Source organism: Ptychodera flava, unplaced genomic scaffold (assembly GCF_041260155.1).
Source record: "Ptychodera flava strain L36383 unplaced genomic scaffold, AS_Pfla_20210202 Scaffold_87__1_contigs__length_454918_pilon, whole genome shotgun sequence".
In the NCBI taxonomy this organism is placed as follows: Eukaryota; Metazoa; Hemichordata; class Enteropneusta; family Ptychoderidae; genus Ptychodera; species Ptychodera flava.
Window position 1 is genome coordinate 106,371 of NW_027248409.1, and position 26,561 is coordinate 132,931.

Here is a 26,561-nt window from a genome sequence, read left to right on the forward strand (position 1 = left end):
GTAGAATTTTCGTAGAACCATTTTTTTTCTTTTGGTAAATGCTATTATTATACATCTACCATCGAGAACAATACATTTTTGCGTGCGCTAAAAAAGCCGTACGGAACGCCCGTTCCGTAACACGTACGGTTTCAAGGCGCCCCATTCCCTGCGGCTGTATCTGCGCGTTCACTGTACAACGGTTTCAAGGGACCCATTGGACGAATGCCAGAACAAGTCTCGCGCGTGCTCTGTACGTACGTATGTGTGTAGTGCACACGTACACACTTCAAAACTTGCAGAAGCGCGTCCGAGATAGCGTTCCACACTGGCGCGATAAAATCGGAAGAAAAATTGTTGACATTGCACAAAAACGGTCACTACTCTGACATTTTGATGCCCAAGTCAGGAATGTAAGATGTATAATAATAAGGTTATTAAGAATATATATATATATATATATATATATATATATATATATATATATATATATATATATATATATATATATATATATATATATATATATATATATACCCACTAGTGTATATATTCGCAGGTTTGTTCGTCGCACTTTATGTCGCACACGTTGTGCAAATATAAAATTTGTTGCATTGGGCGTTGATGTTGTCGACCTTTTCCCGGGTATCCCATAATGCATTGCTGTACAGATTGCTATGCAAAACAATTTTCAATTTAAAGCCTTGCGACGGAATAAAGGTCACGGTGTAAACAGTCCTAAGTTAGATATGGTAGCATACTCTGTATCATTTTTAGTCCCCACGGACACCGTCCGGGGGGACTTATAGGTTTGGTCATGTCCGTGCGTCCGTGCGTGCGTCCGTCTGTGCGTCCGTCCGTCCGTTCACGCAGATATCTCAGAGATGCCTGAAGCGATTTCATTCAAACTTGGTACAAGGATTACTTCATATGTCATACAGATGCACGTCGATTTGTTTTGTGGTACGATCCAATATGGCTGCCAGGCAGCCATTTTATTACGATTTTTTCATGTACAGAGCCATAATTCAGGCATGTTTCAACTGATTTTATTCAAAGTTGGTACAAGGACATTGACCAATGTCATAGATATGCATGTCAATTCTTTTTGTGATACGATCCAATATGGCCGCCGTGCGGCCATTTTGTTACAATTTTTTCATGTACAGAGCCATAACTCAGGCATATCTCAACCGATTTTATTCAAATTGGTACAAGGACGTTGACCTATGTCATACATACGCATGTCAATTTGTTTTGTGATACGATCCAATATGGCCGCCAGGCGGCCATTTTATACGATTTTTTCATGTACAGAGCCATTACTCAGGCATGTTTCTACAGATTTTATTCAAAGTTGGTACAAGGACATTGACCAATGTCATAGCTATGCACATCAATTTGTTTTGTGATACGATCCAATATGGCTGCCGTGCGGCCATTTTGTTACGATTTTTTTCATGTACAGAGCCATAACTCAGGCATATCTAAACCAATTATTTCAAAATGGTACAAGGACATCGACCTATGTCGTACATATGCACATTGACTTGTTTTGTGATACGATCCAATATGGCCGCCATGTGGCCATTTTATTACGTTTTTTCATGTCCAGAACCATAACTCAGACATGTATCAAGCAAATTTATTCAAAGTTGGTACAAGGAGATTGATCAATGTCATACATATGCATGTTAATTTGTTTTGTGATACGATCCAATATGGCTGCTGTGCGGCCATTTTGTTATGATTTTTTCATGTACAAAGCCATAACTCAGGCATATTTCAACCGATTTTAATCAAAGTTGGTACAAGGACATTGACCTATGTCATACATATGCACATTGATTTGTTTTGTGATTCGATCCAATATCGCCACCATGTGGCCATTTTATTACGATTTTTTCATGTCCTGAACTACAACTCAGACATGTATCAAGCGAATTTATTCAAAAGTTTTTTTATCACAGACCTAATGAAGAGGACTCTATCCTCTCTGAGGACCTGTAATCAAAGCACCCATTAACAAGTGGGGACTGTGTCATCAACGATGACTTGTCCACTGCAGTTCGAATACTCGCTCCACGGGGAGAAGCGAACAGGTCCGAGCCAGGAGTTGAAGGTTTGGGTGGGTCTCAGTCTCGGCACGAGTTTCTCGTTTTTATTTGTTTGTATAAAGTAGAAAAGAGACAAGATATCAATAGGCATTGATGAAATCTGATGAGGATTGGGGTGAATGTTCTCGTGTGCAGATGAGAAACCCTGCTTGTATGTCAGGAGTGTAGTGTTGTTGGCTGTGCCACCACTTTACGCTGAAGGAGTAGAGAGTTGACCTAGTCAGCAACTTGACACAATGCTCTGGATTGCATCTTTCCATGTCTTTGTTTTGCAGTATGTGTAGGTTGATCGGGGAAACTACAGCTAGCTGGCTAGCGTACAGCCATTTTATATAGATATGGAGGCGGTTTTTTGTACGTACTCGTTGCAGTAAGTTTTTTATCTGACATTTACCTTCTCATGACTTAAACGCAAAAGAGGAAGCACTTCATAGCTAAACTTTCATTATCTGTAAAACAAAATTAAAAGTTAAAAAATTCTGCAATACCAAATAAAATTTTCACCGATCAAAACTCTTATCGGAAGAACAAAAGTTTTTTTTGTTTTTTTTTTTGTTTTTTTTTAAAGATTTTTTTCAAAAGCTATTCCTATCTTGATGTTTAAAATTTGAGTAGAAATTATTGTGTTATGTTCCTAAATCGTGAAACAGTTTTGCGAGTCCCTCTCCAAATATCTGAAAGTATTTTGTGATAGGTTTGAAAACTGGTTGTGCGGGGCGCCCTCACGGTCAAAATTAAGGTAAATCACATCGACGGCTGCACGGTCCCTTCACAAAGTGATAGAGTGAAACATGTTGACGTGTTGACACGGTGCGCAAAAACAGGAAAGCATGATAAACAGGGCGTAGAAGCAAAAATAACACAAATTTTTGTTTTCGTAAAAAATACAAATACAGATATTCAGAAAAGAGCGTTTCAAGTAAACACATGCTTGGTGTGTTTTGTTATGCTTTATGTGTTCCAGGTAAACACAAGTGAACCATGATTTTGTACCTATTAAAACTTAATGCACATAGATTTTTATTTGACCATATTTTTGAAAGACGCTCATCAATTGTATTTCAAATGGTCGTTCATATACGTAAAATAACTTATTATGCTATGGCGAGCATGACTAAGGGATCTGTCATTGTATTCATTTTGTACTGCCTTGGGATCAAGGAATCAGGGGGTCACTCATAAAACGCAAAACTATGGGGGTGTTTGTGGTTGCTCATAATGTGGAGAGGGAGAAGGAGACCTACTCAATCATTTATGGGAATGTAATGAGGCATGCAACGCTGCCATGAAATACTACAAAAAAGAAAGAAATGAAAAAAAAAATATGGATTACAAAATAATATGATTTTATTAAAACGTGACACACAATTTAATACATATGTATATCAAATGCTGTGTGGAGAGGTTGATGGAGACCAGGGTTATGGAGGAATCATCAACTGATCTGTTTTGAATTCACCTCTTATTATCACAGAAAGATGTATGTGACATTGAACCACACCCATGTAAATGTAACAACAGTAAAGGGTCCTTGGTGAGCTTTTATATCTATATTTTGTTGATTTCAGCGTTTCTAATGTAATTCCTCTGACCCCCTCCCCGGTTATAAAATCACTTAAAGCTCTCTTCATCAAAGCAAAACCAATTTACCAACATCTGATCAAAATTTTATAGTGCATTAAAAAACTAAAATTACACAAAATAGACTACAGGTACTGAAGAAAACTATGAACTGTTGTACAATTTTCAAATTTCATAATGATATTGCACCATGTAGGAGAGGAATTAGATTGAAGACCTACATGTAGGGCCAGGCAATCAGATCTACATTGCATTCTGGGTGATTTACACACTCCAAACCACAAAGCATACTCTTCATATTTATCACTGAATCAAGACAAACGCCTACATTTCTATCTTTGTACAGAGATCTATCATGCTTACAATTTTTAATTAGCATAATCTGTATCATTTTCCACTGCAGTTCGAATACTCGCTCCGTGGGGAGAAGCGAACAGGCCCGAGTCAGGAGTTGAAGATTTTGGTGGGTCTCAGTCTCGGCACGAGTTTCTCGTTTTATTTGACAATGTTTGTATAATGTAGAAAAGAGACAAGATATCAATAGGCATTGATGAAATCTGATGAGGATTGGGGTGATTGTTCTCGTGTGCAGATGAGAAACCCTGCTTGTATGTCAGGAGTGTAGTGTTGTTGGCTGTGCCACCACTTTACGCTGAAGGAGTAGAGAGTTGACCTAGTCAGCAACTTGACAAAATGCTCTGGATTGCATCTTTCCATGTCTTTGTTTTGCAGTATGTGTAGGTTGATCGGGGAAACTACAGCTAGCTGGCTAGCGTAGAGCCATTTTATATAGATATGGAGGCGGTTTTTTGTACGTACTCGTTGCAGTAAGTTTTTTATCTGACATTTACCTTCTCATGACTTTAACGCAAAAGAGGAAACACTTCATTGCTAAACTTTCATTATCTGTAAAACAAAATTAAAAGTTAAAAAATTCTGCAATACCAAATAAAATTTTCACCGATCAAAACTTTAATCGGAACAACAAAAGTTTGGGTTTTTTTTATGGATTTTTTTTCAAAATGTATTCCTATCTCGATGTTTAAAATGTGAGTAGAAATTATTGTGTTATGTTCCTAAATCGTGAAACATTTTTGCAAATCCCCTTCCAAATATCTGAAAGCATTTTGTGATAGGTTTTTTTATGATGTCAACATTTTCATGGTCTATAAGAGGTAAACGAGGGTTTAAAACTGAAATTTTGCATGTTGCTGTCATCGCTATGACAGTGCCCCTAAATCTTCTGAACAAAAAATTATGATGCAAATGTATGTTAATTGTAAAAAAGAAGGTACAGAGGCTTTCAATCTGTCACTCACTCAAACATCAAGATGAGGCAAAGGTTTCATTTCAATGAGTTTATTGCACAGAACATTCAATACCATGAAAGTTTGACTAAGTGGGCATTTTTTGATTAAACATTACGAAAACAGATGTTTGATTTGAATGTTTTTATCCCAAATGATCATCAATTTGAATATTGAAGAAAGTTTACAATAACGTTATTCACAACAATACTACGAATAACTACATCTATTGTCGTTTTCACACTTTCATTTGATATTTGATATAAAATCTACTTTTTGTCTTCAAGAAAGGATGCTAATTAAACAAGATCAAAAATATTCCATCCTTCTATCCTTTCATGGAATGTTTGCAGATGTTGGTTTTAAGGAATCACTGTAAATATTTTTCAATACATTCAGAGTTAAGTCGTGTCTCTTAAAAAGTATTCAAAGGATGAGTTCTGTATTGAAGTAAAGTTAATTTTAAAGTTATATAGTTGATACAGTCTTTCAGCATTTCCTTGTAGCACATGCTTTTATTAGCAAATCGTTCAATAAGGCCTTCATTCATGCCTTAAAGTTGTCACAGACATTGATGTTATTGCTTGAATATAGTCAGCAGGTCAAGGGTCAGTTTGGTGACCTGATCACATAGTCCCTTTCACACTGAGTTGATTGTCCATTGTAACATCACACTTCGGAATACTTGGTATACCTGTGTTTACACTGAGATCTATTACCTGTTCTGTGATCATTTATCCATTGTACAAGGCTTTCCTAAGTGGCTCTGCTTCCCGCAAAGCTACATGTGTCAGCATACGTGACTCTTGTTGCAATCCCTCTGTCATGAGTTGTCTGAATTCATTGGTGACATTTACAAAGTGTATCATGTATTTACATCTGCTAATCCTCACAGCTAGACATGTCAGTATGCCTGGCCAGACCAATGGTAAGTATACTAACTGTCTGTGGTAATCCCTCTGTCATGAGTTGTCTGAATTCATTGGTGGTATTCACACAGTGTATCATGTATTTACATCTGCTGATCCTAACAGTTGTACATGTCAGTATACCTGACCAGAACACTGTTGATAAGCACGCACTATCTGTCCGTGGTAATTCCTCTGTCATGATGAATTCCTCGTTGACATTTACATACATGTAGTGTACGTATCATGTAGTTACACCTGCTGGATACTCAACACTTACAAAAGTTGATGAAATGTACTTTCAAATACTTGAACATGGCTCAGCACTTTCCACTCTATAAGACCAGTCAGCCTCTTCAAATAGTTATTCTTCATGTCTGTAACAGACAGCACAGAAATTGACACTGTGAGAAATAATAAGGTTTAACAGTCAAAAGTGTTTATTTTTGCTTTCTTTCTTAACACTACCAAAATGTTTGGTGATGTTTTGTATGAGTGTATCTGTCATTCCAAATAATGGAATACTGTAAAAGATGGATTTCTAGCTGACATCCTATATTAACATGATTTGAACTAATCGGGAATAATTGGATTTTCATATTTTTCAAATTTCTCAAAAGTGTTAGGTGCACTATAGCTGAACGTTGAAATACTGTAAATCAATCATAAAAACATATGTGTAACGTAATAAGTAAAGCAAATGAGCTTTCATTTGCAGATTACACAGAAATTACTTCACCGTCCGATTATCCCAAATTAGTTCCAATCGTGTTAATTAGAGAATTTAGCTCATTCTGTCAATATGCTTATTTATGATTTCCCTTATTAAACTTTTCCCTGTATTTTACAATGGTCAAGATGTCTTCTCAGCAAAATTAAAAACCTGCTGATTGCAAAAAAAAATCTGAAAAAAATGTTGAAATAGTACAGAGCTTATTTAAAATGTTTTCTATTTCAATTCCTGTGTACAGGATAGGAATATTGGCATTACAACCTGTGTTAAACATGGATACATAAACTATATACTGACATAATACTTACTTATAATACAACTTGTAAATTACAATACAACTTGTAAGTTCTCTTTGCTTGTAATCTATAAACTCTATAATTATATTGCCAATCACTAGCCATCAATATTTTATGGTAAATTTTGTTACTGTCTTGTATTTAGTGACAAGGGGCCAGCTGTACTGAAATCTATCAATCAGTCAATCAATTAATCTATATATCTATCTATCGAGCTATTGATCTATCTATCGAGCTATTGATCTATCTATCGAGCTATTGATCTATCTATCTATCTATCTATCTATCTATCTATCTATCTATCTATCTATCTATCTATCTATCTATCTATCTATCTATCTATCTATCTATCTATCTATGACTAGCAGTACTGAAATAAACCTATCTATCTATCTGTGCATTTGATCTATATTTCTACTGATCTATATATCAGAGTCCAACAGTACTGGAATATATCTATTTATCTATCTTTCTCTCTATAATTCTGTAATTTCTATGTTTCTATATCTATCTATCTATCTATCTATCTATCTATCTATCTATCTATCTATCTATATATCTATCTATCTATCTAAATATCTATCTATCTAGTTAGCTAGCTAGCTAGCTATCTATCATCTGTCTATCAATGTGTCTGTTTGACAAATCACTACAATTACAATCTGATGCAGGCATGGTGACCTTTGCTGTTCATATCAGCTGTGACCATTGATTGCTTTACGGACACACATCTTACACTATCTGTTTATCTACAACACAGAAATGTTATTATGACTTTACCTCTTCTGATACTTGTTGCAATTCCTCATCAGTGTTGGTCAAGTTCACCAATAGCATACAACTTTACACTATTCTAGTTGATGAAATCAATGGGTTTCCTCTCCCCTGTAAACCTAACACTCTCTCCATCCCTGTGATCGGCTTATGAAAGTGGATGTAGACACTGACTTGAAAGTCCTTCATCCAATATCTGGAAAACCATGAAAAAGAAACAAGTAGATGCAGCTTGTGTAAAAAAAATACCAGATAGATGGCAATAAAAGTGTTTTAGTGTTTGTAAATTTGAACTTTTGTCCAAAAGGTGCTATCATACTAAGTACTACAATGCTAGTACTCAGCGAGGCAGTCATTTAACTCTATCCTTTGATAGGATGTTTCTAAAATCACAAATGGGAATGCATATCTGGGACACAAGCATGCAGCAGAATTACATGAATATTGTGAGAATTCTCTCTTTCTGATTATCTTTTCAAAAGTGGATGACTTTGTGAATCTTTTTTTTTCTCTGGGTACAATTCTGACCTTGAGAGTTTAATGCAATTCAAAGCAACATATGTCATCATCCAATGTGTCAGAGAAGCATGAATAACAGTCTTATATATGAAACACTGACACTAAATAATTCACTTTTTTCACATGAAATTTGCTTTTACTAGTACTTATTATGATGAAAACACTTGTAAATTGAATCATGTGTACTTGTTCATCAATGCTGCTTTGTCAATGTGCTGTAAATTACATTCACATTTTTTGATGATCACTGCGCAATTTAAACAGTTCTGAAGTAAGTCATTTACATTCCAACTTTTACCAACACACATTTCCTAATGATCCTCTGTTTATGATACTTTTCCTGTTAATCCCGCTATCAGACGCATTTAGTAAATTCCCAGGGCTGAAATGGAATTGGATGTTATAGTCACTTTGATTCTCTTATCATAAATGTGTGAAAAAGCCAGTTAGTTTTCTGAAGATTTTGCTGTCTTCAGTAGTTTCAACAGCTACAAGAAAACACAGGAAGTTTCAAAAAATACCAAAAGCAGAAAATTTAGGATAGATCTGGATGACTGTAACTACTTGACAAGGAGTGAAGGACAGCAGGACAATTACAAGTTTTTTATACACATGTTTGGGTGGAAGCTAGTCTCTACACTGGGTTTGTCAGCTTGGGGAGTAAATTATTTTCATTGAATGGTTAGTTATGCCTGACAGACACACTGACAAGTTTAAAGTTACATGGTCACTCCAAATTTGCATATTCCTTACATGATAAAGGGGTGTGGCTTAGCGTACTACCCTGTAACACCTGTAGCTGTCGGTCATACATATTTGATACATCAAAGAACATGTAGACGACGCTGCTAAGTATGCCATGACTGGTCGTGTGGAGGCGCCTTTTTTAAAAGCGGCCACCCACGTAAAATCTGTGATTGGCTATTAAAAACAGGTGCCCGAATACCTTTAAGCAACCGCACAGAGATCTCTTCCCATGGCCATGGTCTTTTGCTGTGTAGAGACCATGCAATGGCTTATTACCATGGTCAAATTCAAATGGATATCTCATTGTGGTTTGAACTGTTGAAAATACAGAAATTAGATATATTGTCTACATTGAGGAGTTGTCAACACAGTCAGGTATAATTATCATCCAAGTAGTAATATCTGTATATAACAGAGAAATCAACTTTGAGGAAATTGAAACGTTGTCTGAAAGGAGGTAACAAGCAGTCAAAATAACAACACACATCCATGCACATCCCACTCAGAACAAATCATTTGCAAGTGTTATTTGTGCGGATATGATATTGTTTTGGCTACACGTCTGACCTCCTTCAAGACAATGTTTTAACTTTCACAGAGCTGATTTCTTTGTGATTGACTGATATTACCGCTTGACGATAGTTACAACAGACATTGTTGGTTCCCCTCAATTTAGACAGTATATCAGGTTCCGATATTGCCAGCAGTTCTGCACTAACCACTGCTGCTAGAGAGAAAATGTTTTTTTACCTGACATGTCTCTTAGTCCCTCTGAGGCTTCAAGAAGCTAACAATATTCATTTGGACCACTGATTGGTGGCTCTTCTGTAAAAAATACAATTCTCACAAATTTCAAACTTGAATGTTTGAGGCATGATGTATTATACTTGACCATGTAAAAAATATAGACAAAAATGTCCCACAGGACAAAGATCATCTTAAGGTCAAAGATGAACTGGAAGTCAAATATCATTTGAAGGTCACATGAACTGAAATGTCAGTGTGCATGATTCAGACATCATTACTCAAAGTAGTAACAGTCAGATCAAACTTGATTTGGCATACATGACTTCATGGTTTTTGTAGAGGGCAGTCAACCGATTAGAATTTATACCACGGCGCTAAAGTCATTTTATTGGGGTTTTAATAATGATATCAATTGAAATAGTGACAGTGGACAGCAGAAATATCACAATATTTCAAAAATCACATCTCCATTATTTTCTAACTCAAACAAAAATAATGCCTTTCTATTTTCCCAATTTTGTAATTGATTCATTCTGATTGGCAATTTAATGAACAGAAATGTGTCCAATATACATGTGTACTGACAGATATTTAGCAGTGTTACAGTCACCTAGTTTGTGCCATGAATACAATTTATATATTAAGACTGTTCCTGATAGTATTCTTTACAAAGTGATAATGCACTCATAATATATCATGTGTCAATCCTCACACATATATTTACCAAATGAAACAAAACTACCTTAGCAATGCTGATATGCAATGAAGCTGATACAGTGAATAAATAATGTTTGTAAAAATTGCCAGTTGAACATGTCACACGTAATGAGGAATAGACAGATAATGATGGCAGCAATACTGATTTCAATTAAAGGTCAAAGTTTCTGTCATCTCAAATTAATTTGAGTATGTTTTTTTTCATGTCGGCTACTACATTCATGTTGATATGCTCACTGAAAGATGATAAATTGTCAGTTGTTGAGATTTCTACTCCATCCCTGCTGTACTTGTATAAGTGTAGGTATCACAATATAATTTTAGAGTATCAAACCATAACCTCTGAATAGAAAGTGATCGATTTGAAAACATGTCATAGGAAGACAGACTTTGTCTGTTATCTAATATGCATCAGCTTAAAAATGAGTTCCATTTTTGTTTTGTATGCACTGTATACACTGGTTTTAGAAAAACATTTTCGTTTACCACATTTTTATAAAGTAACAACTCTCAGAAAATGTATACATCTGATAAAATCTCCACAACATTGTACAATTTTGAATCTATTAAAGTACATTTAACAATTTTAGATGACAAAAAATAATGAAAATAAACCATTTCAGAAATGCTTCCACTGTGTCATATTGTCAAATTTAGATTATGTATTAGTGTGTCTGTGTATATTTTCCTGTATTGTAAAATGGCCACTGGCACTGTGAAAAGATAATTGGATATTAACCTTTCTTTCTTTCATGGTATGGATTGTTTTGAAGCTGTCAGTCTTTGAAGCATACTGGTACAGGTCAGTGAGTCAATCCTTTCTGTAACCTTGCAATGTTTGATCATAATACTATTACTCAAATTTAAAGAGAACATTAATAAATATAAACATTTTACCTTACTTTGAACAGTGGAAAAAGCTTCAGCAAATCCCATTTTCAAACATTTTCCTATCCAGGCATAGACTGTAATGTCTTGAAGATAGAGTGCTATTGGAGAATGCCAATATCTGTATTTAAAAGACACACCATTCCCTGTGAGAAAATGATCACATTGAAGGACAATTGACATTTTGATTGAATTTTCACCAAAAATTTGCCAAAATGCACTGACTTTGAACTTGTGTTTATCAGTAAAATAATACTGGTGATGACAATGCATCTTACTGCCAGGCTCTAGAATGCAAGGCAATTCCTCCAGTAGGACTGTCAATGCATGAGGATTTCAAACAAATTAAATTAGGATAATCCTTTTCAGAAATTTTACAATTAATCTCTACTGGGATAATGTATGAAGAAATACACAGATACTAACCTATAAAAATCTTCCTTTGCTTGATCTAACTGATCCTTGCTCCCATAATTATTGACATACTGAAAAGTCGAACACAGAATAATGTTTCAGAAGATCTGTTCATAAGACGATAATGCCATGAAACTTATGAAGAAAAAATCTGCTTCAAAAATTGATTAAAATGCAAAAACTTTGGTCTTTACCCTTGTAAATGGTAAACCAGCTAAATTGCTTTTCATTTAAAACAAATACAAATGTTCTAAATAGTATACGTAAATGTTCTGTCATTTCACCAACACTGACTCAAAATCTGCTTTCATACATGTACTGAGCCATAGAGTAAAGTTAATCTGCTTTCATACTGAGCCATAGAGTAAAGTTAATCTGCTTTCATACTGAGCCATAAAGTTAATCTGCTTTCATTCTGAGCTAAAGAGTAAAGTTAATTTACTTTCATACTGAGCCATAGAGTAAAGTTAATCTGCTTTCATACTGAGCTAAAGAGTAAAGTTAATTTACTTTCATACTGCGCCATAGAGTAAATTTAATCAGGTTTCATACTGCGCCATAGAGTAAAGTTTATCTGCTTTCATACTGAGCCACACAGTTAAGTTAATCTATTTTCAAATTGAGCCATAGAGTAAATTTAATTTCCTTTCATACTGAGCCGTTAAGTTAATGCACTTTCACACTGAGCCAGAGAGTAAAGTTAATCTGCTTATACTGAGCCATAGGGTAAAGTTAATATGAATTCATACTAAGCTATATAGTATAGTTAATCTGCTTTCATACTGAGCCATAGAGTAAAGTTAATCTGCTTATACTGAGCCATAGGGTAAAGTTAATATGAATTCATACTAAAGGGGGTTTACACGTGGGAGTTAAGTCCGGAGTAGACACCGGAATAAATATAAACCTGTGTCAGTTGGACGTGTAAACAGACAACACCGAACTAACAAAGGACTAAATTAATTCGGTGTCGGAGGGCTGGTTCAGGTTCGGTGCTCCGTACTAAACAATGGCCTATTTACACGTGTGACCAGAACACCGAACTAAACGCCGAACTATATCCTGTCTTCGGGCTTGCGGTCATTACCACGATGGACGCTGTTCAAGCAAGATGCTCTCGCGATCGCGGCAATAATTGGTCACAGGAAGAGCTGTGCTGCTTCTGATTTCAATTTGGAGAGACGAAAACGTCATCCGTATGATGGACGGCACGTCGAGGGATCGGCAAGTATATGAAGTCGTCGCTGCCAAGGCCAGGGAGAAGGGACTCGAGAGGACAGCTGAACAATGCCACAACAAAATAAAACGTTTGCGAGCCCAGTTTAAGTCCGTGTCCGACAACAACCGTCGTAGTGGCAGAGCAAGAAAAACGATGCCATTTTACGATGAGTTGGCAGAGCTTCTTGGCGACAGACCAGCTGTGAACCCCGAGAATGCTTTCGTCAGAGAAAGCATCGAAAGTTCAAGTGAAGATGAGCTGGATTGCCAAGTTACAAGTAATTCACAAACAGTTGGAGAGGAAACTGCTGGTAAGTTGATCTCTTCGGAACTAAAAAAGTCGTTGCAATCTCTTATTTCCGAGCCTGTCAACACTTCACAATTCAAATAACTTTTGCGAGCAAAACGATCAAATCGGCAACTTCCAAGTTCAATACCAGTGGATAGTACCGACAGAAGTACCTCGTAAAGACAAATGTATGAAAATTTCAATTGTGTACACAAGAGCTTGACGTCGCGATGTAAATGTCAGGGTAACTGGTCGTTTCGGCCTCTCAATTTTCGGCCCAAAGTTTCGGTTCGTCAACCCAGGACGTTTAGGCATCCCCGTTTCGATTTGGAAAAAAACAAACAAATTGGTAATTGACTGACCGTCATATTCATAAAATGACATCAGCGTTCCGACCAATACATATGTACAATTTATGTGTCTCTGCCGTACCGTTTCGGCCCGCTTTCAAACTTTCGCAATAGCGGCGGTTATTGCCAGCAATAAACTTGTCACGCCTTTTGAAAATGATATGAGGACTTTTTTCTTACGGTTTCCTACCATGTTCTCACATGGATTACAACACGTACGTTAAAGTTGACGCTAGACTTTTACTTTTAGTGCTTTGAAATACATGTATGTAACATTCCGCTTCAGCACTAGTTCCCGGGTAGCTGTGGGTCCATAGCTTTGGTGTTTTCGGACGGGATTCCTGCTGGTTTTGACTTTTTACGATTTTAACCCCACCACCACAGCTATGGACCCACAGCTATTCCTCAGATAGCCTAGAGAGGTGCCAAAAATATTGGGTGGCGGTGTGCCGGAACGACTTGAGCCGGAAATGGGGAGCCCGAAACGTCTATAAACCAATGCCAGTTGGCAGTAGCAAAAAACAGGGAAAAATTCATGATGACGTCAGGTGACGTGATAAGTGATCAGCTAGCTAATCGATGCTGGAGGTGCAACACCAACAGCTGTGAATGGCTATTGTTTTCAACCCACGTGTGTTTTCAACCGGAGTTTTTGGCATGTGGTAGTTTATCAGGTAGCTGAGAGTGCTGTAGTCGCCGCACGTTGATTTTTCTAAAGCCTCCGTAAATGCCCAAGCTCTAGTGATTTGTCCAAAGAGACAGGATCATTGTCATTAGCACCACCACAGATATAATACCAAGGAGAATAATAATAATAATACACGATTCAGTAATTATTGTTGATGGTTGCTTTTGTTGTTCTTTTTTGTTACAGTGGATATTGATTTTTTATTTTTGTCTTCATCTCATTATTGTTTTATCAATTAATTTTTCAGATGTGTACAGGGACAATGATGAGAGTCCTCCAGAAGAATCGACAGAAGGTAGTAACGAGGAAACCAATGAAAGAAGTCCTGTGCTGACAGGTAATAATCGTATATATATTATGATTGCATCGCTCTAAGAAATACAGAACTTTTTATAAGTAGTGCTGTGTAATGCATATACAAACCTTTGTACTATATGAACGGTTTTCACTTGAAGGCGATTGATTTAAAGGACATCATGCTGTGCTGTAAGATAGCAGTTGTTGCTGTGTGGATTAACATGCTTTTGTTTTCCTCCCATTTTCCTTCTTGTTAAACAGACTCAACACCAAGGGTGCCACTTAAGAAAAGAGCACATGTTTGTGTAGAACCTAACAATAATGGTGGAAGCAGCTCATCAGAGACTGCCAGCATGAGCAGTGGTAAGACGTTTTTTAGTTTAATAATTCTTTTCATCGGAAAATTTTAATTTTTTTATTTTATGTAAATAAATTTTGTTAATTTTAGCCTTTTCACTAAATGATAAATTAAATGTTAAATGTTATTCTTTATCATCAGGTGGTGGGATAGACGGCGACCGTGTGTATGCAGGTCCAGCTCCAAAAAGAAAATCCAGAAGTAATGATGTGACTAATCCTTCTGTAGCACAGAGGAGAGGTGAGTGAAAATACTAATATAAAAGCAATTATTAAATTATTAAATCATGACAAAAGTTCCCACAAACACATTCTTTTCTTTATAATAAAAAGGGCAGTAGATGTAACTTTTGATGAAATGTTAATGATCTTGCTTTGCATATTGTACTAAAACTTCCTTTTCTTGGTCAACTCGATAAACATTTGGAAATGACTCTGCTTATCAACATAGCTTTCATATGTACGCTTACCATTATTACTGTTGACATTTCAATTTTGTCTGGATTTACATTCCTATGTAACAAATTTCATTTTCATGGACATGCATTGTTTGAAATATGATGCTCTTTTATGTATTTTAAAACATGGTTGTCCTGGTGTCAGGCTAATGCATAGTAAAAATGGTTAGTCAATTTTGAAAGTCTGCGATAAAAACATATATTTATAGGTATATTGCAGTATACAGCTGTGTCCATATTGAGTCTCCAGGAACAGAATCTTACCTCTGTTTTTCGCATCTTATTTGTTAGACAGGAACAAGAAGAAGGCTGAAAAGGAGGGCAAGGCAGAGAAGGGCTTACATGCAGCAATGGAAAAATATTTTGCTTTTGAAGAAAAGAGAGATAGGAAACTTGAAGAAATGGAGGTGCAGAGGCAAATGAAAATGGATGAGCAACTAAAGTCACTTGCAGAAAGGCAAACAGCATTTGAGCAGAAACAGATAAAGTTAGAAACAAGGAGACAGGAAATGGAAGAAAGACGACTGATACAAGACCAGGAACAGCGCAGATTTGACAACCAGATACTTAATACACTTGTCAATCTAATCACTCAAAATGCTGCCAGCGACGGTCTCCCTGCTCGCCAACCACCATTCTATCAACAACCCCTGCCACCACAGACTCATTACGTACAACCATCAACCCCACAGGCCACACACGTCCAGACCAGCAGTTTCAGTGCTCATCTACCAGGCACGCCAGGTCCAGCAGATGTGCATCTACCAGGCACTCCAGGTCCATCAGTTGCTCACCTACCAGGTGCACCAGGTCCATCAGGTGTTCATCTACCAGGCACACCAGGTCCATCAGGTGTGCATCTACCAGGCACACCAGGTCCATCAGTTGCTCACCTACCAGGCACACCAGCTCCATCACGTGTGCATCTACCAGGCACACCAGCTCCATCAGGTGCTCACCTACCAGGCACACCAGGTCCATTTGGTGCAGCCGTTTTTCCTCAGGGTCTACTAACCGATGCAGTGCAGGCTGCTGGAAACTCTCCTTAGCTCTCAGATTTGACAATGTGACATCAGCTTCATAATATAGCACTTGGTCCTTGTTATCACTAAATGATGTACTACATTTTCCAACACATTTTCATGCAATAAGTACCATGTCTTCCTTAGAAAATTTCTAATTTTATTGTCCAACAGTGAGTCAGATTCATGACACTGTGCAATTTTATTGCGTATTGCAAAACTTATTTTTTATTTAATAAAGCATTTTTTTATCTTTGTTGAAATTCGAACAGTGCAAAATGTATGTGTAATGAGCCTTTGGTAATTCTTACGAATTGTGTCTCATTTATTCGTTTTAAAATGACTCAATTTTAAAACACTTTTATTTACTTTTCAAATGTTCAAGTGATACATAATGATACATATTCCAACACATTTTCATGCATTATTTCCATGTCTTCCTTACAAAATTTCTAATTTTACTTTCCAACAGTGAGTCAGATTCATGACACTGTGCAATCTTATTGCGTATTGCAAAACTTATTTTTATTTAATAAAGCAGTTTTTTTATCTTTGTGGAAATTCGAACAGTGCAAAATGTATGTGTAATGAGCCTTGCGTAATGAGCCTTTTTTATTTAATTATCAAATTTTTCAAGTGACGCATTTGAGGTTTTCAGTATTTTAATGTAATTAAGTTCTCCAAAGCGTTGAGAATTTCTTAATAAAATTAATATTCAAGGCATGTATGTCTTGGGTGTTATTTGTTGTGTGTACAATTAATAGTGTGTCTACTACCCAATACCAAATTATGCTTTTCCCTATCATTGTCTGCCTTTTCAGATGGTCCATCATGTACTGAAGCCACCAGTGTGCCCTCTCTTACAATATGATGTGCAAGCGACTCATCAAAGTCCCTAGTGAGACAAGAAATTATTCACAAAACATGTAAAGATTTAAGACATAGGGCTGATTTAAGGCAATTTCTCAAAATTCTTAAATCCACCAGTCTGAATTTGTTAGTTGGCAAATTGAATGTACACAAGTATATGGTCAATGTTTATTTAACACAGATTCAAGAATCAATTTCCAAAATACCACTATCATTTTTCAACAAAGAAGTTTACAGCAAGCACGTATCATTTACGCAGCGTTCACCAAAAAAAGGTGGGACTGGAGGAGTTCAGGGGGGGATTTGGAAGATTTTGGGGGTAGTAGAGCGGGAGGGGAATTGAAAGTTGCTCGGCCTACAGGGGGCGGGGGGGGGGGGCACCTGAAAACTCTTTGGTTCCAGTTTTTCACAATCCAAAGGTTTGGTGGGGAACTCAATGAGCAATGGATAATATTTTAAAGTCATTCAACTGTTGCACTTTTATTAACAATTAAAATTTAAAACCATTTTGTCACATTTCATTACTTTGATCTCGAAAAAATCTAAAACTGAAATTTTGTCAAAACAAACAAACAAACAAGTAAGACTAGTATCTTGGCAGAAGCTGCAACTGTTTATGATTTTGTCAACATTTCTATGCAGTATATTTAATACAGTTTTTTTGCTGTCGATTATACACATGCTGGGTACATACTCAGATTGTGATAGCAAGCTGAATACTGGACAGTTCAATATGCTGTACAAAGTAGAGCAAGAATGCAGTTGTATAATCTGGACAAAAATTTTGTCAAAGTACAAAGATAGTATAGCTACTGCCCTGATACTGCCTACAGGCAGTGTCAATGTTTACTGGCAGTGACAGAGATATCTCTGATAATGAAGTAGCTGAAGAAGAGCTCGGGTCATGTGACACTCATGACAGTGAAACATACTTGTAGACAAGATCAGGCCAGAGAACAGCACATGGAATACCAGGAGACTTGAAAGTTATCAGGGAGTTTTGAATTCTGGCAATGAGAATAATCAAATGTTAAAGAAAAAAGTTGGGTGATAATGTATGCTTGGTTTTCTAAATTTTCACATTTTCATCTTAAAACAACACAAAAGTAAAACTTTTTACTGTAAAGATTCTTATTCAGAATTACCATTATTACATAAAAAATTTAAGAGATTAAAACGTTAATTTGATGAAAGTTTAAACCTTCCAGTATACTCAATTTTATAAAACTTGTTAGCATCTAATGTTGTCATTGCAGGAATTAACAATATGCATACTCTCTCTTTCCTAGACAAAAACAGTCAGTGAAGATGTTTTATGAAGCCAGAAATGTGACTAGAAATAAGAATTTGTGACAGAAATGTCAGTACAGGTATTCCAGTGCAACACAAATTACCCTCAATTTGTATTAAAATGAGCAGTCAGTGCCTGTCTCACAGTGATAGCATCATTTTCATTTTGGCCTTCATTTTGGACATGTGGAAAATCCTCCATTATACCATTCAGCCACTGTTCATTGAATGCATTGCCCTGACTTTCACAGATATTATGGAGAATACAACATGCAGTAACAATTGATGAGAGAATATCTAACTGACAGTCATTTCGCTTGGTGAGGCAACGCCATCTACCCTTAAGCCGTCCAAAGGCATTTTCGATAACCATGCGTGCACGGCTCAAACATCTGTTGAAATTGAGTTCTTCACGAGTGAGTCTACCACTGTCCGAGTATGGTTTTATAATGTTTCTTTGAAGCGGGTATGCAGGGTCAGCTAGCAACATTAATGGAATATCCGCCCCTTCTATCTGACGTGTAGTGTCTGGTAATAGGTGATTGGCAGCAAGCTTGTTTGCAATCTTCGAATTGAAGAACACGCGGGCGTCATGCATGCTACCTGGCCATCCGACTGACACATCTATGAAACAATACCTGTCATCAGCTACAGCTTGCAGAAGAATTGAATGATACCCTTTTCTGTTGAAATAATCCTTGGCATATTTCTCTGGTGCAAGTATTGGTATGTGGGAACCATCAATGGCACCTACAACTTGAGGGAAACCCCATCGGTTTTCAAAACCATCTATCACTCTCTGTAATTAAGATTGAAAGATCTAGTTTAGTAGATATGCTTCATAGTACACATAAACAAAGAACACACCCTAAAAGTGACACAATGTGCATGTATTATAAATGTTCAATATTACTAAATTCAATCTGTGAACAGATTACAATGTTAAGGACACTATGTTGTAAAATTTTGCAATGGTCTACCAACTATAATTTAGCCAGGCAACAAATTGTATTAAGGAATATCCCAATGTGCTTACAGGCCATTGCCCCCAACATATATCATATACTTTCATGCCAAAATGCCTGACCAAGGTTAAGATTCAATAAAGTCAATAAAAATAATAAAATAATAAAAAATAATAAAAATAATGGTGCCAGTGTCACAGTTTCCTCTCACGGGAAAGCCACAAGTCTGCATCATTATAATCATCATTATTAATGTTACTAGGGAGGCTCACTTAACATCTACTAAATTGTAGCATCGGTAAATGAACAGTGTTCACCTGTTTGTCGCATGCGTTTCATTTATCTCTATTAACCCTCCAACTTTGCTACAACATTGAAATGTTCAATTCCTATATTTTCTTCCTAACAACCCCTTTTTACTTGGGTATATTGGAAACAAAAAGTAGGCTGTACCACAGTACCTGTTGTTGATAGGTAACAAAAATGAAATGGGCCTGGGAACAATGGTGTAAACATACATGTACATTATTCTACAGCAAAAATTTCTTATTTTTTTAACATTATTTTTGTCTTTTGATGCATGACCTTAGATAACCAAGATTCATGACTTGAATAGTGGCAACCAAGAGTCAGAATATTTAAAATTTGCAGAATACTATTTTGTATGTTCATCAATTCTACCCTTATGAGACAAAACAACACCAAGATTGGCATTGTACTTACCTCAAGATCAGCTCCTCTTGGAAAGGTGATCACCTCTTTGAAGAACTCCTTGTTAATTGCTGTACATGTTTCTCGAAATATGCAGCACACTGTGACCGGGCTATGCCAAACAAATGGCCTAAAGTTCTGTACTCGCAGCAAGTGCACAGCCTCCACAGTGTCACTGCTACACGCACTTCTACTGATACTGCATTTCGCATTTCAGTATCCATTCTAAATATTCTTCTGCGGAGAAGATTACAGATATACATGAAGGTGTCTCTCCTCATTCTTGAAAGATATAAACAAAGACAAATATTAACATTTATCAATTTTCACTTATTTATTTTATTGAATTTATTTGTAACATAAATCAATCTTTTGGACAAGTATATTTCTGATGTCTGAAGATGCCATATGTCAAAATATTTATTAAATATATTGCACAGAGTAGAGTATTCATCGCAATACACAACATCCATCTGCACACAGGAAGTCATGCTGCTTTGTTTACATGCAAATAACGCCACGACAAAGCACTCGTCTCCATTGTTGAAAAGGCTACACAATGTATATGCAAAAAGAATTCTCGGCGAATACATACCTGAAGTTTTCAAGCCATTCTCTGTCACTCCAAGTCCCCAATACAATCCTCTCCCACCAAGTATTCCCCCGTTCTCTCGTCCATATAGATCGATACACAGGTGAAGTGCAGGCGTTAAAATAGCTCAGACACAAGAACAGGAAACGTAAACTTGGTCGTCTTCTTCGACGGCGATTCAGTGATCGTAACATGAAATAGATACTGACATCAGACGGAGACGGAGCGAGGCCATCAAAACTCTCTCCAAGTAAATTTCTTCGCCGAAGGCGTCTCGATTGGTTGAGAGAACACAAAAAGAGCGTGGACAGCAGCTGCACGATGTGTGGGTCCGCCATACTGCAAGCAAGCTATTGTTCTCTAGCCCAGATATCGCTGAGGGCGCTTTACCCGAACTAAATTTATACCTTGGTATTACGTGTAAACGTGAGATCGCTTAGATCGCTGATAAGGAATATTTACAGAGCGACTAATCAGATTCCCTCAGAACTAAAAAAATGCACGTGTAAACCCACCTTAAGCTATATAGTATAGTTAATCTGCTTTCATACTGAGCCATAGAGTAAAGTTAATCTGCTTTCATCATGACAATTCTGCACATCCTCCGATGCATAGTGATTATCATCTAAGAGTTTCTGTCCATCCTGTGAATAAGAGACATCACAGAGATTAAAGGGTACTACCTTATATGACTGTGGTGACCTCGTGTGAACTTTGTGACCTGACATGACCTTGTGTGTGTACATGCATAAACAACTTGAAAACAGTTAACCTCTGTTGACACAGTGACATTGTGAGGGAAATGACCTCAAACACTTCTCTAACAATCATTTTGAGCGCTGTTTGATACATGGCCTGGCTATGACCTTATTAAATTATATTAAATGTGGCCAGCATTGTGCCCGCTAAGCCTCTTTGATGCGTCATGACGCAGAGTAAACCTGCGTGATGCAATGAAATTACAAGTAATCTATCACGTCAGTGACGCAGCTGTGAAAAGCCTGCCAATGACTAGAAATGCTCAGCAGATTCATAATTTACACACATAACACGTTTCCCTGAATTTTTTTGGTGGACAAATATCTGAATATGTCATTTCTGTAAGTCTCCGCGGTGATACTACGTGCCGATGGTTAACTCATCTTGCCAATCAATCGATGGGCAAGGAGGCAGCCATGGTTGTTTTCCTTGTCTTCTCACTAACATATGCGACAGTATCAGGAATAGAGAAAGACATACGACCATAGAGGGCGCTTTACTTACAGCTACTGACTTTTATATCCTTTTCATGCATGCGATGATGCAAAGCATGTCATGTTTTCTTCAATTTGACGCATTTTTTTCACCTCCCCTTAGGATACACTGATGAAAAGATTGATCAAAAATGACCTCTATTTATCAGGCAAGACTGACCTGAGTCAACTTGTCCACACGGTCCTTGTTGGCAGCCACTTCTGCTTTAGAGGTTTAGTGTCTCTGTAATCACCTCTGCCAGATTACTTAGATCTTTGTATGACTCATCCTCTGCCAAGTGTTGCTTTTCTTCCAACCATGTCAGGAACTATTGACAATCAGGAAATATGTGTTTTACGTCAACACAGAGGCAAACTCAAAATCACATGATGTCAGTGTTAATAGTGTAAAGTTCATAGTAGCCTTGTGAAAAGAACAGTGATAGACACTAAAGCTGTACTCCACAGTACACATTTATGGTTAGAGTAGCAATTTTTACAGTATTTTTGTAAAGCTTTCCTCAGCAATACTATCATAATGGCTGTAGTGCTCTTGGACATCACAATGGATCAAAATGTGAACAGCTGATTTCAACGTTGGTGATTGAATCATAAAATCCTACCTCTTCCACACTCCAACCCAAGACTTGATAGACAAGAGATTTATCCAACATGACATGTCTCTCATTGTTTTTATCTTTCACTTTCTGTCTTCTGCTGACAACTTCATTTGTTCTGCTCTCAATGCTGTTGGAATATTTTCCAGAAAAAAATCAGTCAATTGGGAAATAATACAGCAGTGGCAATCCAGAGAAATCTAAAGCAGAATTTCACGAGACATTATTTCAGGCCAGCTAAAGTGCTGACATCCACCACTCAATTTACCTTATACAGCAGTAAACTGTGTTTTGTTAGCAGGTGAGAATTTTAGTGGAACAAAGAGACTTAATTATTTCAACTGTTTAAACAGTCACTTTCATATCAGAACTTATATACAATGCACTTCACTCCACAACATAAGAATAGCTATACTTCTAACAGGGCAAGAAAGTGTCCATGTCACTTCTGGATCATTGTGTGGATGAAATCATCTTCAGCATGTGTTTTATTTCCTGATAACCTCAGCTAAAATCTGTATTAATACTAGTAGGGACGATAAATCCCATATTATCTGCCTTGACAGGACTGGCACAGCTTGTCAAGAAATTGAATGCAATTTTGTTTTGGTTGATGTCCTGGAGGCAGGTCACTGATAAGCACGACTGGTCAAAAATGAAATGCAATTTTGCTTTGGTTGATGTCCTGAAGGCAGGTTACTGAGAAATTACGGACAGCTTAAGGTAGATCGCACCTCGGGGACAGATATCCGGGCTTTCAAACCTTATCAATTCGAATCTGATCTACCAGTGTGGGGGTTAATTATAACGCTCTTTGTGAAAGAACATTCTTTACCGGCTTAGTTTCTCGAAAATCGAAAATTTTATTTTTTTTACCATACAGTTAAGACAGGGATGGCAGCAATTTTGAATTTAAAAAAATCTATAAATCTTAGGTAATTTGTTTCCCAAGTACCAAAACTTGCACGGTGACCCCCATTTTTTATTCTTTATTTTGAAAGGGAATGGTTGATAGAGGCAATGAGGAAAGTTTGAACAAAAGTTTGTCTTTTATTTTAGAGGCGCATAATACCTTAAACAGTCCGGGTCATTTCCAAAATTGGCGACTTATTATGATAATGTATTTTGACTATAAACCAATCATTGACCAGATAAGGCAATTAATGAGTAGAGGTCGTAACAGGGTCACAATAGATCACCTGCCAAGAGTGGTCGGCAGATTCTGGCCGCTTATTAAGCTTCTGTCTTATGAAGTTCAACAAATTTTGACTGTCGACTTGATCCATGAGTTCAGCAGAAGATCATGGCTACCAATGAGTCCGATAAGTGGGAAAATAGTCAAGATATTTATGATTCGTTTCTACTTACATTTTACCAATTTCTCTCAAGTACTGAGAATCATTTTGTAGATGTTCGTCATCTCGATTAGAAATACTGTTTTCAAGGTTATTTGTGTAGGTACGCGTATGGCATTTTGCAAGAAGTAAGAGAGATATCAGAGCTTTATGATACCTAAGTTGTGATTGTTGAATGAAAACTAAAAACGGTACGCGATTTTGAAAATGTGTGTTTACACACAACTGTTCGAGATAATGACAGAACTTGGCGCAATTATTTTTTTTCACAACGACATCAATATTTCCATAAAATGTGCAATGTCAAGTGATTCGGCATAACCCCTTTTCCACAACTGACAAAATTTTGACAAAGATCTACGATAATACACGAAAAAGCTATGTGAATGGTGCAGCGGAGGAGTTCATAGCAAGGTAGAGTTCGACACACTATGGCATACGTAACCATGGACGCATGTGGAGGTTGCCAGGAAATACACTTTTTACTGATGGCACGCTTGCCGCTGATTGGCTAATGATAGGAAGAAAATATTATGGTATAGCATTACCAATTTTGGAAATGACCCGCACTGTTAAAGCAAGCTGTAGACAAAGCAGCTTTGAAATCCAATCATTTTCCACCCCTACATCCATGACAAGTAGTCTATCCCATCACAGAAAAAAACAATGAGACATTACCATGTGATACTGATCTAATTAGGGGAGGGGGATAGTACAGGATTATTGGCAATTCCTACCTGATGTTTTTGTTGCATAGACAACACTTCTTTTTCCCCATCATCATGGATTTTCCAATTCTCTGTTTTTCCATCAGTCAACAGCTTTCTCTTCCTTGCTGTTCCCTAGGAACTGACAAAAAATTCATGGACTCCTCTAGCCTGGCTTTCCTTGCAGCGCTTAGATCAGTAAGACTGTGAAATGTACAAATGATAAAACATTACACATTAAAAACTGCTTTCCAAGGCCAAAGTTGACACCAAGCAATACGCTGACTGCAAATCCTCCTGGTGACACAGCTATAAGGTCTGATGTTCACATATGATGATAATTGGACTCAGCTCATTGCCTTCCTTAACCTTCCTATTTTCTAAATTTCTGTGATGATGAGGTTCAAGATTAACTCTTACATAGTGCTGCAATGACTATGTTCAGACTGATTACTACAATCATTTCTTCATTCATGAAATCGATTCGCAGTTCTCAACTTTCCTTTGAAATCACCAGTGTAGCATAATTTAGACATTCGCTGTGATATCGCAGCGGTACTTGTGGCGTGTATCGAACGCGATCGGGTCATTGAGGTCACCGCGATGACTGTGGCGATGACCTCAATGACCCGATCGCGTTCGATACACGCCACAAGTACCGCTGCGATATCACAGCTAAATTTGACAGTTAATGCAAGGTTTCATGAAACTCTGTACACATTCACTTTGTATCATATATCCAGCAACATTAAAACTGATATCATTTACATAACAGAAAACTTCTAAAGATTAAACTCGCACCCTCTGTTAGCTGTAATATGAAACTGATGTTGTAGTTATAATGTAAAGCTTCTGTATAAGAATTGTGGGTCAATACACGGCGATGGATACTGTACTATGCATTTACGTTTCCCAGCGGCCATCGCCGTGTATTGCACCACAAACGACTGTATTTTACCAGGAGCCCTTTAGTATAGAAATCGTTTTTAGTTACCTGAACGATTTAATTGCTGGCTCCGCATAGAAATCCTCAACGCATATCTTCGAACGGGACAAGATTTACAGGGGTAAGACTCTAGGAAAACCAATTGTGGTATTCACCTGCCTGAGCAATGACATTTTGTAAGTACTGAAGCACTACGGATTTGCACTACTTTCACGCCCGACTCAGCTTTCCTTCCGAACCTTCCGTTTTATCACTAGTTCTTCGGTAGTAATTCTGGAGATCTATCGCTGTCTTCGTTTTTCACACTGGAACCCTAAATTTCAAGTTCTCTCTCATAATCCGTAAATGTCCGCACTGACGATGTCAATCGACTGTCAGTTTGAAGATGATCTCAACCATGGTGTGACGCACGGTTGCGAAACAGTGCAGTCGCTGATTTGGATAATCCATGGTTTCCAGAACAAAATCTGCAATTCCAGAATGAAGGAGGGTAGGGTGGTAGTCACGCCCGTTGCGTCGCATTTCGTCGAGGTCGCTTCCGTGCACACGATCGCCGATGCAAATACCAAAGGCAGTACGCTCCACTGTCGTGTCACATGGACGAAAATCTGGAAAGGTCACGTTTCCACTTCCGTATTCCGACGTACGCCCTCTATAAATTCTCTGTATTTACGTTTCGTTTATCAGATCGGCCGGTGGCAACCGGAAATCAAGAAAATCGTGATCAGGCTGTGTGAAATGTATTCAATTTATTTAGAAACGCTGATTTAAGCGTTGGGTGATAGGGCCGGGTCGTCGAATGCTACAAAGCTTGTTTTTTATTCCGAATACAATGATTTCGGAATGACTTTAAAACGTTTTCTTACACTT

General features: G+C 37.2%; 1 protein-coding gene across 2 annotated transcripts; it reads right to left on the minus strand.

Annotated features, from left to right (window-relative positions):
- Positions 1 to 5,023: 5,023 nt before the first annotated feature.
- LOC139129056 (spectrin alpha chain, non-erythrocytic 1-like) lies at positions 5,024 to 26,328 on the minus strand. Of its 2 annotated transcripts, XM_070694730.1 has the most exons (8): positions 25,740 to 26,328; positions 24,776 to 24,949; positions 22,690 to 22,813; positions 22,244 to 22,395; positions 11,740 to 11,798; positions 11,323 to 11,434; positions 9,712 to 9,786; positions 5,024 to 6,269 (listed from the first exon to the last, which is right to left on the minus strand). In XM_070694730.1, the coding sequence occupies exons 2-4, from the start codon at positions 24,847 to 24,849 to the stop codon at positions 22,294 to 22,296; spliced, it is 300 nt and encodes a 99-aa protein (XP_070550831.1). In that variant the 5' UTR covers positions 24,850 to 24,949; positions 25,740 to 26,328; the 3' UTR covers positions 5,024 to 6,269; positions 9,712 to 9,786; positions 11,323 to 11,434; positions 11,740 to 11,798; positions 22,244 to 22,293. The 2 variants fall into 2 exon arrangements, with proteins under 2 accessions (XP_070550831.1, XP_070550830.1); XM_070694729.1 differs by lacking the exons at positions 5,024 to 6,269; positions 9,712 to 9,786; positions 11,323 to 11,434; positions 11,740 to 11,798 and adding exons at positions 17,656 to 19,365; positions 20,255 to 20,524 and having other exon boundaries at positions 20,838 to 22,395.
- Between the last annotated feature and the right edge of the window lie 233 nt (positions 26,329 to 26,561).

Bases quoted from the DNA above. Each gene is read 5' to 3' on its own strand.
- LOC139129056 (XM_070694730.1), bottom strand. From the start codon at position 24,849: ATGGAAAAACAGAGAATTGGAAAATCCATGATGATGGGGAAAAAGAAG. The intron at 22,814-24,775 runs GTAGGAATTGCC...ATATTCCAACAG, and splicing joins CTATGCAACAAAAACATCAG to CATTGAGAGCAGAACAAATG. The intron at 22,396-22,689 runs GTAGGATTTTAT...GATTGTCAATAG, and splicing joins TGGGTTGGAGTGTGGAAGAG to TTCCTGACATGGTTGGAAGA.